This window comes from Chiloscyllium plagiosum, chromosome 11 (genome assembly GCF_004010195.1).
Source record: "Chiloscyllium plagiosum isolate BGI_BamShark_2017 chromosome 11, ASM401019v2, whole genome shotgun sequence".
Classification (NCBI taxonomy): Eukaryota; Metazoa; Chordata; class Chondrichthyes; order Orectolobiformes; family Hemiscylliidae; genus Chiloscyllium; species Chiloscyllium plagiosum.
In genome coordinates this window covers 61,823,602-61,840,739 of record NC_057720.1, presented here as the reverse complement: position 1 = coordinate 61,840,739, position 17,138 = coordinate 61,823,602, and the positions used below count along the sequence as shown (strand labels likewise).

Here is a 17,138-nt window from a genome sequence, read left to right as displayed (position 1 = left end):
ACCTTAACCTCCTTCCACCTATCGCATTCCCAACGCCCCTCCCCCAAGTCCCTCCTCCCTACCTTTTATCTTAGCCTGTTTGGCACACCTTCCTCATTCCTGAAGAAGGGCTTATGCCTGAAATGTCGATTCTCCTGCTCCTTGGATGCTGCCTGACCTGCTGCGCTTTTCCAGCAACACATTTTTCAGTTCTGCCTTTCCGTAACACTGGCATCCAAATCCTGCTGCCGTGGACCACCATCCCTGCTCTATGTCCTCTTCCTCCTCCCAACCTCTCAAGAACATTCACTTACCTGGCTGTATTGCCACCCTATCCACCTAGTCTCTTACCCCCTCATTGAGCTTACCTATTGCCTCTTTCACAGGAGCTTTTAATATGGCTGCCTGTGAAATAAGAAGAATGGTTTGTCTCCCTTTACTATTTTGCACTGCAATAGGTCTGCGATTCTGAAGGAACTGTGATCAAACTTTTCTGTCAGAAATGTCCAGCTCCCTCTTAATTCAATAAAAGAGCAGAGTGGCAATCTCTCTGTAATTGCCACTGCTTGGAAAATCCTGCCCAGAATGTACACTTGTTTTAGACTCTCCATCACAGGAAATAATTTATCTTTATTTATCGTATCAAAACATAGCCATAGAGATATGCAGCATGGAAATAGACCCTTCGGTCCAACCCGTCTATGCTAATCTTAAACACAATTAACTCACTCTTTATTCTTCTACACTTGGGAGTGGAGGGAACCAGTGTATGGCGTGTTGGTGAGAAAAAATACTATGAACAAATTATCTTAACAATGTAACCCTTTTTGCATTCCTATAATATGTTCTGTGCAAGTATTTCTTCACAATGTATGTTACTTTCTCAGACTTATCCAGAGCAAAATTGAAGAAGGAAAACTACTGTTTGTAACTGACATCCCAGAACTGGTTAATGAGGATTCTTCTGAATTAAAAGATGGTCTGATCTTGCTGGAACCACCCATTTCAGAACCTAGCAGCATTGAGATTGGTCAGGGTCTAAAATCCGTCTTGTCTTCAGGCAAGACTCAGAGTAACAGTTCAGAAAGTGGTGAAAAACTGGTTACCTTCAAGGAGAATATTAAACCACGAGAACAGAATCGGAATCACCATCCAAAAGAAGGCATGAAGGAAAGATGGGACTATAACAAAGGAAATGATATTGCAAACAAAATGGATGTAAAACGAGACAGCAATAAGAGGAAGACTGAACCAAAGAAAAACAACCAGGACAAGAATCTGGAACATGCACGGAAACAGAATGTGGCAGTGCAGGTAGGTAGTTACTTCTTGATTTTGGAATCTCTTGACTTTGTGATGGAAGCTGAATCGTCAGTTCACAAAGATTATTGTTAAATGTGCTTTGAAAATGTAAAAGCAGTACATGAGGTGTGAGATGAAAACCAAAACCAATCGGACATTAATCCACATGAGCAATCTTACTTACCATGGCTGTTTTGAAAGAGAAACATCTTAGCATACTAGAAAGAGAAATATGCATTTTTGCAGTGTAAATTACAAAGAATTATTTCTGAACTGTATGCATTGTTGTGTAGGAAAAATAGCTGCCAGTTGTGCACCGTGTAGATTCTGGAATGAGGGATGACTGGCCCAGAATATTGAAACTGGGATGTTTTGGGTTTACTTGAGCAGCTAAAACTTAATCTATTGTTCAAAGGGTGGCATCTTGAGTTGTGAGAACTGCTTTAGTTCAACATGAAAGTGTTAAACTAGATTATATGCAAGTTTTGCAATAAAACTTGAGATACATGTGCCAATGCTCATATTTCTTAAATTGTTCTTTAATTTTGATAACTTTTTAGGATGCTAAGATACATTAAAGTTGAAAATTTATTTAAAATTTAAAGAAGTGGTGCCAGTTGCTGGTCTCATTAAAATGCAATAAATCTTGAGACCATTATGTATTGGTAATTAATATGGTTGTCTCCTCAGCTTTTTGTTAAAATTTACTTTCATGATTTTTAAAAGAATGCATTAATGAAGCAAAATGAAGTAGAACTGAAAGATGAAAGTTAAAAGTAGAAGTAGAGAGACACCAAGGAAATGTATTCTGAAGTATATTCTGGAGCTGAATTTAGTAATATTAGCAGAGGCCAACTCTTATATACAAAGTCTGCTTCCAACTCTCATTCAAAGTCTGAAGTGTTATGGATGAGAAATCATAAACATTTCAGGAGTATGCTTTCTTTCTAAACGATTGTGAACTCCCCTTCTCTGTTAATACCCCAGTTATTTACCACAACTGAACAAACCTCGCCCTGTAAAAGATCTCATTAGAATTGTAGTTTAAGTTCTTCTTGATTTTGGTTTTGTATGCTTCCAATGCACTTATTTGCTACAGCATTTAAACGAGTGGTGCATTGATCCAATGTCAAAGAAGATTTGTTGCAGTATGCAAACATTCAAGCAGGGGGAAGTGATCAGTAACTTGATGACTCCATTTCATTTATCTTTGATTAGGTTATAAAAATAGATATAAAAGTAAAATAAGTTTTAATTTTTGTACTGCAAGTAGCGTAAGTTGTACTGCAAATGTGACCTGAAAGGTTTATGAAACTTTTTTCGGAAACTACCCAGAATCTGCGAATTTAAAATTTGACTACCTGTTCTATTCTAATCTCACCCCGAGGGGCAAAGATAACCATGTTAATTTTTCTCTCCTACCAACTCAACTGTCTTCCAGAAACTTTTCCTTACCACCATTAGGTGTGAGAAACTGATGAATTCTACTTTCTATTTTAACCTGCTTACTTCCTCTGAATTGTCAGGCTGCTAATTTAATTTTGCATTTTGGGTGTGCCAGTGTTTACTCTGGTTAAGCATCGGTAAGACTCAGAGCTGGTGCGTATAATCTAAGGGGCATCAACATTTGCAATATGGTGAAAAACTGGTCTAATTTTGAAACTCATGAGAAATTTTTGTCAAGTGCTGGGTTTCTGAAAATCTAGTGTCTGAAATCTGCATCTTTCTTTCTGACCTGAAAGACCAGTTTTGATAAAAATGGGATCTGCCTTGCTTGTGATTAGAATGCTGTTTCTGACCTTCAGGCAGCCTCATGATTTTTGGTGGGCTTTTAAGTTTGTTTAAAATAAAAACAGCCCATTACGTCTTCCCCACTCAGCTGTCAGTTTTTTTGTTTAAACTCTTAACTATTAAGAGCAGGACTGCCAGAGTGATTAATTGGAGAGATATGGGAAAGACATAGTTACTCCAGCAATCACAGATTGTGCCATTCCCACACTGGTTGCTCCAGTTGTTCCAACCACTAATTTCGGGGAGACGTACAAATCTCTCCTGAACTGAGGTGAAACTCAGGCCAGTTATTGTTCTGGATATACAAAATTCCTTGTTCCAGAGTCTGAACTTGACTTGGTATTGTAATGACAGCACTTCATTGAGATGTACAGCATGGAAACAGACCCTTCGGTCCAACCTGTCCATGCCGACCAGATATCCCATCCCAACTTAGTCCTACCTGCCAGAACCCAGCCCGTATCCCTCCAACCCCTTCCTATTCATATGCCCATCCAAATGCCTCTTAAATGTGGCAATTGTACCAGCCTCCACCACTTCCTCTGGCAGCTCATTCCATACACACACCACCCTCTGTGTGAAACAGTTGCCCCTTAGGTCTCTTTTATATCTTTTCCCTCTCAACCTAAACTTATGCTGTCTAGTTCTGGACTCCCTGACCCCAGGGAAAACTTTGTCTATTTACCCTATCTGTGCTCCTCATAATTTTGTAAACCTCTATAAGGTCACCCCTCAGCCTCCGACATTCCAGGGAAAACAGCCCCAGCCTGTTCAACCTCTCTCAATAGCTCAAATCCTCCAACCCTAGCAACATGTAAATCTTTTCTGAACCCTTTCAAGTTTCACAACATCTTTCCGATAGGAAGGAGACCAGAATTGCACCCAATATTCCAACAGTGGCCTAGCCAATGTCCTGTACAGCCGCAACATGACCTCCCAACTCCTGTACTCAAAACTCTGACCAATAAAGGAAAGCATACCAAACACCGCCTTCATTATCTTATCTACCTGCAACTCCACTTTCAAGGAGCTATGAACCTTCACTCCAAGGTCTGTTTGTTTGGGACCTTTCTTTTAGATTTAAGATGATTCCATGCAGCCTTTTGAACTGAATGAGTATAATGGTAGTTAAAGTTGTGAGAGAGATGATGTACTATTGGGGAATCTGACCTATCTCATTTGATAAGTGAAGAGTCAAACTGAAACTTGGATATGCTGATTGTTGGCTGTAATGTAGATCCACTGAATTGGTTAAGATTTGTCAGTTCAACAGAGATCAGCAGTTGAACTTGGAAACTTCCTGACTTTGTGAAAAAATTGCTGTTGTGGGGATCATGACTACTACCTTTATGTAAACAAACCTATCATGCTAGGTGGTCAGGCAGTAATAAATAAGAAAATAATGCACGTGCAGAAATTCATTTGATTTGTTGCAAGCTAACATAAAAACTAACGTTTGTTTAATTTCTGTTTCATTGAATCAGATGTCTGGATCTTGAGATGAATCTGATCTTGATTTATTTTTGTAACTTGGAAGTTGACTTCAGAATACAAATTTGGGATAAAATATGAAAGAACTAAGGAAGTATTGTGAACAGAATATCTCATGTTAATGCTTTGACTCACTGGGACTGACTCCCCTTGTAAGAAATGATCGGAGACTTTTCGGATGGCAATTTTACTTCAAGTGGTGACACCTTACCCCTTTTTTTTCTGAAGCTTTCCTGTCTGATGTACATAATGCAGCAAAGTCATGTTATTAGTATAGACATCATCCTGTACCAACTGCATGGAAAACTGGCATGCTAAAAAGCTGAGGACAGTTTGACTTGGAAAGTAGCAAATATTAAACATCTGTGCAAAAACATGGCAAATAACCTAAAATTTGGGACAATATGAAGTTCACTTTAGAAGGAAGAACAAAAAAGTGTTAATTAAATGGAGAATGACTGCAGGATTCAGATGAATAGGAATCTAGAGTTCTAGTATATTAGGTATTACACTTACTGAATTGATAGTATTTTGAGTCAGATGTGACTCTTTAGAACTGAAAGGGCTAGAAATTGATGGGTATTTTAATGCTGTTGACAGAAGGGAAGGAGGTGAGGGTGCTCACAGCAGTAGACAAAAGAGAGTGCTAGCAATGTTAAAGCAGTGATTGAGATGTAACATAGCACCCTTTCACTGCTTTTATTTACACCTAAGATTGTCTTTCGCTCTCTATCCACCTTGATTGCATTTCTTTCATGGTCCATCATGGTGGATTGCTTTTGTTCTTAATCTGATTGTAGCTGGATCACCTCCAGAAACTCTATTCTTTCTATCTGTGCACCATTTGGAGGCCACCAGGGTTTTATTCTTGATTCCCTTTCCCTTTTCATCCACATGCTGCCTTTAGCAATGTCGGCTATTAACGTCATTTGTGCCAGTTCCTCACTGCAGGGTTAAAACTCTTCCAAGCAGCACTATCCCTATACCTACATTGCAAGGATTGTAGTGGTTCATGAAGTTAGCTTACCACCATCTTGTCAAGCCAATTAGAGATGGGCAATAAATGCTGGCCGTATCCACACACTTGTATCCCATAAACAAAATGAAAAGAGCAGTTTTTCTAAAAAAAAACTATTATAACTGTGCAGCTGTAACACAGTAAATGTAGAATGATAATGTTCAAAGTGTTTGTGTTATTAAAATACTATCATCTTGGAATTACAGATTATGTATCTGATGTCATGGGAGAATAAATAGTCTTTACTAGCTATTCAGTAGCCTGATATATTAGGAAGCCTGTCTTTGACTACTCTTCTGTTGAGTGTCAAGTATTGATATGGTTTGGCAAGCAAAGAAGAGGTTCTGTACTTTCTATTCTGATTATACGGAATAATTAACTGTGACTACAATATAGAACCCACAATATAGAATTTCATTGTGCTTTAGTGGGATACTTGTGATTGTATGAGGCTGTGATGTCAATTGAACTTTTATTTCGTGTTAGTACTTCTATACAGCAAAGTGTTACATTGTATACGTATTTGACATTGCTGTCAGTAAAAGAAGTTTTTTTAATAAAACATAAATCCAAGATGATCAATTTTGTCATTGTCATGGGCTGTTTCTGTAGATTATTACTGGAGCACTTGAATTTATATTCAGATATTTATGACATTTTATACTTTGCAAACATAATCTTGATCTGGTTGGCCAGGCGATAATGAAAGACCCTTTCTGGAATTGAAGGAAATGCCTTCAGGCATTTGAAGTTAGACATGGATTGAAATTCCAGACTAAGATGATGCATAAAACTGAATTGTGACATGAACTGTTGAACAAGTGATTTAAGGTTTGATGATCTTTTATACTAGCTGTGGTACTGTGCTTTGTGGCAGTAGCAGCTGAATGTATTTTTTGAGATTTGCACTACGTCTGTTCTGTTCAGTAAATCCTAGGCAAAATTAGAACTTTGCAACACCTTGTCAGAAATAATTCAGGATTTATTTGAGTCAGAATATGAGAGAGTGTATTTAAGATTATGGATTACAATTTATAACTTGCATTCATCAGGTAAAAACTCAGACAGATATGAGAAAAACACCTGTGTCAGAGGCGAGGAAAACACCAGTGACCCAGTCACAAAACCAAACCAGCAACTCTCAGTTCATCCCCATCCATCATCCAGGAGCATTTCCTCCTCTTCCCAGCAGGCCAGGTGAGTGTATTTATATATTTGGAAATCACTCTGCAAATGCAAGGCCTGAAAAGCCAGCTATGTAGTTATCTATGGGTTCTGTATTTTATATCTGATCTTTTGTTTTCAATGGATTCCAATGTTGACCATTAAAAACTGATCTGAGGATGGAGTTTTACATGGTTAACGTACTGTGCTGTTCAGTTAGCTCTTACCTAACAATTGGTATGCAGTGTTCGGGCCCACTTGATTTTTCAGAATTTGCTCAATTTACAAAGTATGAGCAAGTTCCTATTGTGGCTGTGGGAGCTCTACAGAGGCAGAGCATAGTAAGTCACATAAACATCCCTGTATTTTACTTGGATAGATGTGTCTCTTTAAATGCAAGTGGCCACTTTTGACAATGAAATTATTAATAAAATGGCTGCTTTTATTTAGATTTTGCAGAAGTTGTTTGGGTAACACAATATCCAGCCAAATCCATGCCTATCACAACTGTGAAGGCAGGAATAATCAAGAATGGAGTGACAGAACGGTCCAATTCTGACTGAATTTGAAATGCACTGATGACTAAAGAGGGTGCTCCATGTCCACAACACCACATTACAACATGGAGAAAGTGAGGACTGGAGATGCTGGCAATCAGAGTCAAAGAGTTTGGTGCTGGAAAATCCCAGCCGGTCAGTAGGATGAGGGGCTTATGCTCAAAACATCGATTTTCCTGCAGCTCAGATGATGCCTGACCGGCTGTGCTTTTCCAGAGCCACACTCTGACAACATTGCAATATGCTTAGTATGAGGGAGTTTTGCTAATTATTTTTATTGAGTTATGTGCCTCTGATTAGCTGTAGGTGCAGAAGTCTGGCTGTCTTCTACCCTCTAACTTGGATTGCTAGTTTTGCATTGTCATGGGAAATGTGAAAGGTGGCATAGTCTTTTGGTAATCTGACCCTTGCTTCCCTTGATTCTTTGCTCTTCCTCTCCATCCTCAAAACATTAGTAACAAATATTTCAGTGAGGAAATACATTATTTCAATATTTTTAAAATATTGTGAACATTGAATTTATATGGTTGGGTAAATGGCAAAGCAACTCTTTGGTATCAATGAAAAGAAATGTTTAGTCACATAAATGCAGTTTGCAAGTCTGCTTCCCCGTCACTATTCCAGGATGAAATAAATCTGCAGTGACCTACTCTGCCCTTTGAAGCATCCACTGCTGTCACCTTAGAAGCAATGCTAATTGTCCCATCCCCTTTCACCAGATCACCTGCCAGCACAGATAACTAGGATCTAATCTCAAGCTTGCTCTCATTCTCGCCCACCCCAATTATCATTTCTTGTAGACTCTTGCATTAATATTCAGATTTTTACGGAGACTTGATCTATGCATTGTGATACCTTGTTTCTTACTGAAACCCCAGTTTGAATGTAATTGCCTTCATCTGTGCTACTGAACCACTGTAGTCAAAGTACGGGCCATATATTATTTGGTGAAATGTAAGAAAAAGACGAAATGCTGCTTTATGCTTTGTTACAAATGTTACCCACAAACATATCGGATTTTCATGGTGCAAAAGGAGACCATTCAATTTGTTGTGTATGAGTAAGTTTTCCAAATAAACATTGACTCTGTGCCTTTTTTCCTGTAACTCTAGACATTGTTTATACTCGCAAATGAGGGTGATGTTGAAGTCAATTCCAGTGTCCCGAGAGTACAAAATCTTCCTCTCTGTACCTCTTGCCACGCATTCATCTGTCCAGTTGTCCTATTTGCATGTATACTTGAGGCTGGGGCTAGGAGTAATACGAAGATTACTGTTTTTGATGTTTGGCTTGTTAATTTTCTAGCCCTAAGTTTTGAATGCAGGACCATATTCCCTTTTCTATCTCTTTTTACATAAGAAAGGGAGTATTTCTTCACCTAACTCCCTCAATTTACCAAATACCTAGCACTCTGTTCAAGTAGTGTTCAGTGCTAAGTCGCACTGAAATGCTGTATTTGTTTATTTTAAAACTAAAGAGTTAGCTTAACCCTAGTTACAGAAAAAAACAGTTCAAAGTAACTTCCTTAATTAACCAACGATAGCTGTTCCCTATTGGATAATTTGTATGCCCCTGCTTAGACCCATAGCCCCCTGAATTCAAATACAACTTTCAGTCAAATCTTAACTGTTAGATGTTAAATTCAAACAAATTTGTATTTTTGGTTTGAAAGTTCAACACCTCAAATTCCATTTCTGTAGACTAGATTAAATTTGATGGAGGTGTACAAGATTGTGACAGGCTTACATAAGGTATACCATTTTACTGCTCCTCGGTTGTTGCCTGAACCGCTGTGCTCTTCCAGCACCACTAATCCAGAATCTGGTTTCCAGCATCTGCAGTCATTGTTTTTACCAAGTAAATAACCTGTTTACATTCATCTACGCTTGAAAAACTAGGGGCACAGATTTACTGCTCCTTGAATGCTGCCTGAACTGCTGTGCTTTTCCAGCACCACTCTAATCTAGACTTTTAATATTTTAAACAAGCAATGCAGGGGGAAAATGGGAAAGAGCCTTTTTTCACATCAGAAGAGGAATTGATCTGGAACTTGCTCGCAATGCTATTGGAAGCAGAAACAATTAATGATTTACAATAAAAAGTTAATGGCACTCATAAAATAAGCTTTTCAGCTTACAAACTTACAGAGATCAGGTGTGGTAGTGAAGTTAATTGCATTGCTCCACAGAGTGCCTTAAGACTCCCTGTGCCAAATAGCCTCCTTCTCTGCCATCAATGGTTCACTAACTCTATTAAGCAGCATGCTGTTATTTCTTTAAATGCTGATTGGGATTCATATGCATGCTGAATCATTGTTATGCTATGCCTGGTAACGATCTTTAATAGTGTCTTGTTATTACAGGGTTCCCTCCACCTCCCTATCTTGTGTCACCACCAGTTACTTTCCAGATGACACCTGGCTATACCTTTCCACCTGGAGTTTCCATACCAGGACCCTTCCTCCAAGCCACTAGTCACCCACAGTCAGGGAACCAGGTACCTGGTGGAAAGCAGTCTCATGTCCCTTATAGCCAGCAGAGACCATCAGGGCAAGGGCCAATTAACCAAGGGTCCCAACAACAACAACCTCAGCAACATCAGGTTGCCCAGTCCCAGTCGCAGCTTCAGGTTCAGGTTGTGAACCAACAGTCCCCCACGAAGGCAGCACAGCAACTGGGAAAGAATCAACACCATCTGGGACCTCAGCAGGTAAGGCAAATGTGGCAAATTCTGAAAATTTGATAAACTTTTCTTTTGAAAGATAATATCCAGTTTTTACTTTTGAAAGCTGTTTGTCTTCGGTCTGAGCATTTGTGATTGAACGTATACACAATGTCATCATACTAATGTGCCTTTTAATGATCCAAATAGTTTGTTTTAATGAGAGTGTCTCTGTCTCCCTGTTTGTTATCTCTGCCATTTATTTTAAGAAGACTTCTGTGTACACTAACAAGATTGTGTTATATAAAGTAGTATTAGAAATGCTACTGAATCAATAGAGATGGTTCAAATATGCCATGTGGTTTTTTTTGGTTGCATTTTACATGTGAGGTCTATAACTACCATGTTAATAATTGTATTATCTATCTCTGTTGCAAAATATTAAGCTATTTTTCAGTGCTGATATTGATTTGCCAACCTGCTTTGAACATTGTCTCCATGTTTAAGTATGTTTCTGTTACAAACCTATTTTTGTGGAAACATGGTGGATCTGATAATTGGCTAGTGTCCTCAATTTTTAAATTTGAACCTTAGTGTGATGTTTTGTCTTTTGTAGTTAATACAAGATACCAAGCTTTAAATTACTTTGATAGGAAAACTTGTCATCAAGCGTGTGGTATTTTATGTTGAGCACCATAAGATGAAAACTGTGCAATCATTGTATCATGCATAAATTAGCTTGTGCCTTGTGGCCTATGTCAGTAGTGTATAGATAGATCGTTTCTAATTCACTGGCAACCTTCTGCAAACTAGGTAATTAATTTTTGATTACTTGTAGTTAAAATATTATATTTTCTCTTATTGAGTATTTGCAGGCTGATCAGACCAACCAGCTATGGAATCAACATCACGCGGTCCCCTCTCAACATCAGAAGACATCAATCCAGATGTCTTTGAAACAGCAACCATATTACATGCATCAGGACCCATTAAAGCTGTTTGAAAAGTCACTTCACCAACAATCACAGCAAGTCCAGATGGAAAAGAATCTGAAGCCTTTCACTATGGAACCATTTACCCCTAATCCTTCAGATGTGCAGAAATTGCAGGACTTTGCATGGGACTATGGTATGTTGAGAAGAGTTGATTATTTCTTGAGATAAATATTCTGTTGTTTGGAATTGTTGTTCTCACCAAGAAGGTCTTGGATTCAATCCCACAGTCTTCGAGTTACTCGATCCCTGTGGGAGCGGTAGGCACTACAATCACAGTGTACATCTGTGGTAGAGTGAAAAATTGATCTGGGTTCCTGCTGTGATTTCTACCTAATAACTCATCCATAAAATCTCTCATATGTAGAAGCTGGATGAGAATATGATCTGACTATTCAGTAACTCCTACTTTGACCTCTTTGTTATTTTCAGACAACCTGCTAAGACTTAATGTTACAGTTTACCCATAATAAAAAGTTGATACAGTACAAAGGGTTCTGCATGAGTTTTCAACCTTCAGAAGAGGAGAAACAAGATGTATTGTAGAATGGGCCAGCTGTATTGTTGAGATTGTCTACAGCATGTGGTATATTGTACTGCTCACTGGCTAGAAAACATAAAGTTAATATGAGATACCTTCTATTTGTTATGATAGTTGGAACATTTGATATAGTATACAGAAAATATAAGTTTTGTTTATTTCTGATTCTGGTTTCTTATTTTAAGTGGTCTTTTCCTCTCTTACACTTGTACTTGCAAGTCTGTTCTTGTTTAAAAGAAAATGTTCCTTAGGTTGGTTGCCACTGTCTTAAATGCTTTATTATTTAATGAATGAAATTCATTTTCTGTAGAATAAAATCTTTACTTATTCCTTAAACTGCCATATCCCTTGAAAGTTCCAAATGTTCATGCATAGCATTGCTGTTTGCATCCCTACATTTGCCCTTTATCATCATTTTATTCTAGCTTGATATAGTCAATTTGATGTTTTATTGCAGCCCTAATTAATATTGCTTTGAATATTTCTCTCACTCAATCCTCCTTATGTTAATTATGTTCATTTCCTGTTTTATGAAAGTGCACCCATAACTCTAATAGGATAACAGAACCTTTAAAGCTTTCTGACTTGTACCTTGCTTACCATTGTACCAAAAATACCAATAGATAGTACTAAACATTCAAATCAATAAAGAGAGCAAAGTTTGACTAACTGACATATGCATTACTTTTTCATTTTGTTTTTGCTACTTTCTTAGTTGGGTGATTGCAATTCCCTTAAAATTAAAGCTTCTTGGTTTGCAAAGGAGAGCAACATTGATTTACCATTTTAAGATCCTCAAATTAAAGTTAAAAATCACAACACCAGGTTATAGTCCAACAGGTTTAATTGGAAGCACTAGCTTTCGGAGCTATGCTCCTTCATCAGGTGGTTGTGAAGGACCTATTGAAGGAGTGGCATTCCAAAAGCTAGTGCTTTTTAACTTTGTACACCCCAGTCCAACACCGGCATCTCCAAATCATTCAAATTAAAGGTGGGATATGTGGTTGAAAACTTGAGAGATTGAAATGGTTAGGATTGTATTAACTGAAGTTTAGAAGAATGAGGGGGAATCTCATCGAAACCTATAAAATGCTAACCAGGCTAGACAAATTAAATGCAGGAAGGATGTTACCAATGGGGGAATCTGGAATCGGGGTCATTGTTTAAGGGTAAGGGATAAACCTTTCTGGATAAGATGAGCAGAATTTTTTTTATTTACCCAGAGTGTGGTGAGCCTTTGGAATTCACTACACAAAGTAGTTAAGGCCAAAAGGTTGTGTTTTTCAAGAAGCAGGTAGATGTAGATCTTGTGTCTAAAGGAATCAAGCGCTATGAGGGAGGGTTGGCTTAGGGTTTTGAGCGTGATCATATTGAATGATAGTGCAAACTTGAGGGATGAAATAGCCTACCCCTACTCCTCCTATCTTCTCTGTCTCTCTGTCTATGCCTGTATGAATATTGGATGGATAGGAAACAGATAAAAACTTTTGACCTTGAAAATAGAGTTTAGTAAGCAAGGGTAAGGTGACAAGTAAAGAATAAGTTACATGAATCTTGCAAATTTGAGAGTGGATGAGATGATATATGTGTAATAAATGAAACAGGATGGGCGTATTGGACCTATCTGGATTTTTTTTGTCTCAAAATGTTTATATTCTTCTGCCAGAAATGCGGCATATTATGGGACCTCAATTGAGTAATGATCGTATGGTGAAACGACAACCAGGGGTATTTCGAACAGATCAAGATAGCATGTCTAGAATTCAGTCGTATGAGGTAAGTTGTAAATAAATACAAATGAGCATAGTTTAGTATGTTATGTTACTCTGATAATATGCACATATGTTAGCTGCTTTGATGTCATTTCACCAAAGCTAATTCTCATGAATTTATCCTGTAGGAGTTTTTTTTTACAATTATTGTGCTGCAGAGATATTTAGATTCAACTCATTGTTTTATATTGAGATTTTTATTCTTCACTGCTGACTAGCTGTTTTACATAGGATTTAACCTACCTAGTTAAACAATGAAATTTAAGATAACTTTATTTGTGAAAATAAACTATTTGAGAAAGGAATGAGGGGAATTGGAAGTCCCTTAATTCTTAGTACAGTGGGGCATATGAATTAAAATGATGCCTCCAAAGTATTACTTGACATGTATTTCTTTGGTGATTTGATATGTTTTGATTTGTTGTGTTTTGCTGTTAATCATGTTAAGTTTTTAGAAATAACTGAGTTTGTTTTTTCTCTAAATATTATTCTAGTTAGACTGTAATAATATTATAAGCCAGAATCACCAGTCTTCAAGTTATGCTGGCTAATAAGTGATATTTGTGACCACTTTGTAATATAGCATAATCTTCAAGCAGCATCTTTATTTGCTATCTCCATCGTGTTCTGTCCCTGTCCTATTCTACCTGCTGCATTTTGTACACTTGCACATAATTTGACATCCACAGCCATTACATTATTTTGTTGTAAATTGCAGACCTTTATATTAGCTATTCACTAATATAGTTAAGTACATTAATTAGTCCTGTTCAGTGGTTTGACTGACTCATCTGCAAATATCTTGTTAGAAGTATTTATTGCTTTTTAATATTGATCCTTTTAAAAGTAGAACTATTTAAATATGGAATGAAATAAGTTCATTTGTAGCTGTGTGCTTGTAAATATAAGGATTAGTAAAGCTCAAACTATAGTGAGGGTTCCGCATAAATACCATTTAAATTGGGTGGATGATATACTTAAAATATTTTTTAATAAATGTTTTCCATTATTTGCTATGCAATAAGAATTATTTTGTCCCAGAAGACTGTTAGTACTGTACTTTAAGTCATTTAAAACCTTATCTGGACTCTGTGTGTTAATTTCAGCTTCAGTGCTTCTCAGCAGTTTCATCCTCTCCAGTAAATTCACAGCCATAGATAAATTATATTGTGCCAGGAATCTTTTATTGATGAATATATTTTCAGTATTTTTAATTCTGAAGCCAGCCCTAAGACTTTGTTTACTTTTGTTTGCTCTCTCTGAGTATTCTTTCTTCCTCTGTTCCTCTTCTGTCTGTAGGATGCCAAGAGCTCACCTCTGTTGCCTCCAGATCTGTTAAAAAGTATTGCTGACTTTGAGGAGGAGGAAGAGCTGGCTTTTTCCAAACCCCATGATTTCTACCAGGCCTTGACTAGCCCTCTTTGCAGTACTTCAGGGCGAGGTTTCTTTGTATGTACTTTGATCTTCTGTTTTCTGACTTTTTCCATAACTCATGTATGGTAGTTATTTAAGCAGCAGTATCAGTAAATTACTTCATGCTGCTTACTCAATTGTGTTCTTCATTTGATGTTTCAGGCAAATGACTTAATGGAGCATATACTTGGCTGTTTTGTATTTTCTTTTTGAGGACACAGTTATATTTCAAAGCATGTTGTTTAATTTTGGTACGGGTCACCATTGCGGACTGGTGAAGTTTATTGCAACTTCATTTTTAGTATTGACATTTTGAAAGGGTATATTTTTGTAGTAAATCCATTACAACCTTGATTGAAATAAGTCTAATGATTAAGGAGTTGAAGTTAGTCATTTTAATAGACATGTAACTTCCAATTCATGACAGCACATTCATGTTGATGCTACCAACAAAGCAGAATTGCCTAGGAGAGGGATTTTTGGAGTTCCGTATCTATAGTAGTTTTGAAAAAAATTGTGAATAATAAGAGAAGGGGGAGGTGAAAGACAAAGGATAAAATCAAATGCTATCCAAGTCAGTATTGGAAGAAACAGGATTGGAGGCTGCCTGGAACAAGGTAGCAGTGTTCAAAGAAAACAGCAAGGCTGAAAATCACATTAGTATTTTGAGAGTGTTGGGTTGGAAACGTACAATTCCAAAAAGGCAGACAATGGAAAGTGGAGAAAGTAGAACTCTAAGGTTTCCATAGTTGCGGGGAAATTGATGTGAATTGTTGTATTACAAACATTACGTACAGGAATTGTCAGCACAAAAATAACAAATTGTATGATCTGTCTACAAACCTTAAGCACAGTGAAGATATGTGAATCCATTGGAAACAGTTCAGGGAAGGTTTACTAAACTAATATTGGAAAGCAGCAGGTTGTCTTCGGAAATCGGTGGGAAGGCTAGGCTTTAGTTGCTGAAGTTTAAGAGAATAAGAGACAAGTTGACTTGAATATATAAAATCAAATCAAATTTGATTCTTTTCGAATTGCACTTTTTTTGTGATTCATGCAGTAGGATACTCTAATTCCTCTGCATCTTTCAACATTTGCAGTTTATCAACATGTAGGATTTTGTTTAACATCCAGTGACCAAGAAACCGGTGTGTTTCTTTTCCACCTTTCCTCCCAATGCTTCATTGAGATATTTTAGTTAAGTTTCAAGTTTTTACGGCAAGTGTTTTGTTTGAAATCTTTTCCCTCCGAACTTAATTTTTACTTTCAATGCTGTGCTTATTAATATCTTTGGATGCTCCTGTTCATAGATTGCACCTGCATCTGTCTATTTAAATATCTCTTCCTTGGCACAGTACTTATTACTCTACTGCAAGTTACTGATTGGATGCTATTCAATTCTGCCAATTAATGTTTTAACCCACACATCCTGTATTAATTATGTCTCGCAAGTCTGCTCTATTGCATATATGTTGTTGAAAAAAAGAGGGGTGCTCACAAAGCTTTTTTCCAATCTTATGGGACAGAATTGCAAGAATACTAAATCTCAAAAGGAAATGCAATTCATTCTACAGGACAGGAGACAGTACTATTTGGGTAGCAAGTGAACTCTTTACCAATCAGTAACCCTTCTCCTGCACCCTAAATTATTCCATTTGAGATTTGGTTTTCTTACAATTCTATCCAGATGAGTTTAAAACATGAACATGCTAGGTGAATGGGCAAAGAAGTGGTAGATAGAGTACAATGTGGGAAAATGTGAGGTTATGCACTTTAGTAAGAAGAATAGAGATTATTTTCTAAACTGAGGAAGGCTTCAGAAATCTGAAGTATAAGGGTCTTTGATCCTAGTTCAGGATTCTCTTAAGATTAAATGCAACTTCAGTTAGTAGTTAGCAAGACAAATGCAATATTAGCATTCATTTTAAGATGCTTTGAATATGAGAGCAGAGATGTACTGCTGAGTCTGTTTAAGACTTTGGTCAGACCGTATTTGGAATATCATGAGCAGTTTTAGATTCTGTATCGAAGGAAGGATGTGTTGGCATTGGATGGTGTCCAGAAGAAATTTACAAGAATGATCCCAGGATGAAGAGTTTGTCATATGAATGTGTGAGGACTCTGGGTCTGTACTTGATTGAGTTTAGAAGGATGGGGATGGTGATGGGATCTGATTAAAACTCTCAGTACACTACGAGGCCTTGATAGTGTGGATGGGGAGATGTTTCCACTAAGAGGATAGACTGGGACTTGAGGGCCCAGCTTCAGAATGACCGATTATAAGACATGGACATGATAGGTGAGTGGACAAAGAAGTGTCAGATGGAGCACAATGTGAGAAACCATTTAGAACTGAGATGAGAACAAATTCCTTCAGCCAGAGTGTCTTTAATCTGTGAAACTCATTGCCACAGAGGGCTGTGTTGACCATGTCATTGAGTGTAATTAAGACTTGAT

The 17,138-nt window shown here is 37.4% G+C and overlaps 1 protein-coding gene across 2 annotated transcripts in view; it reads left to right on the top strand.

Moving 5' to 3' along the window:
* The window catches only part of smg7 (SMG7 nonsense mediated mRNA decay factor), a 146,224-nt gene that overhangs the window by 106,447 nt on the left and 22,639 nt on the right, over positions 1–17,138 (top strand). Inside the window, exons 14-19 of one of the 2 annotated variants that reach the window (XM_043699524.1) lie at positions 867–1,293; positions 6,634–6,778; positions 9,665–10,011; positions 10,830–11,091; positions 13,163–13,272; positions 14,568–14,717. In XM_043699524.1, coding sequence (XP_043555459.1) covers positions 867–1,293; positions 6,634–6,778; positions 9,665–10,011; positions 10,830–11,091; positions 13,163–13,272; positions 14,568–14,717 — 1,441 coding nt within the window. The remainder of the gene's footprint in view (positions 1–866; positions 1,294–6,633; positions 6,779–9,664; positions 10,012–10,829; positions 11,092–13,162; positions 13,273–14,567; positions 14,718–17,138) is intronic. The other variant, XM_043699526.1, reaches the window with a different exon arrangement.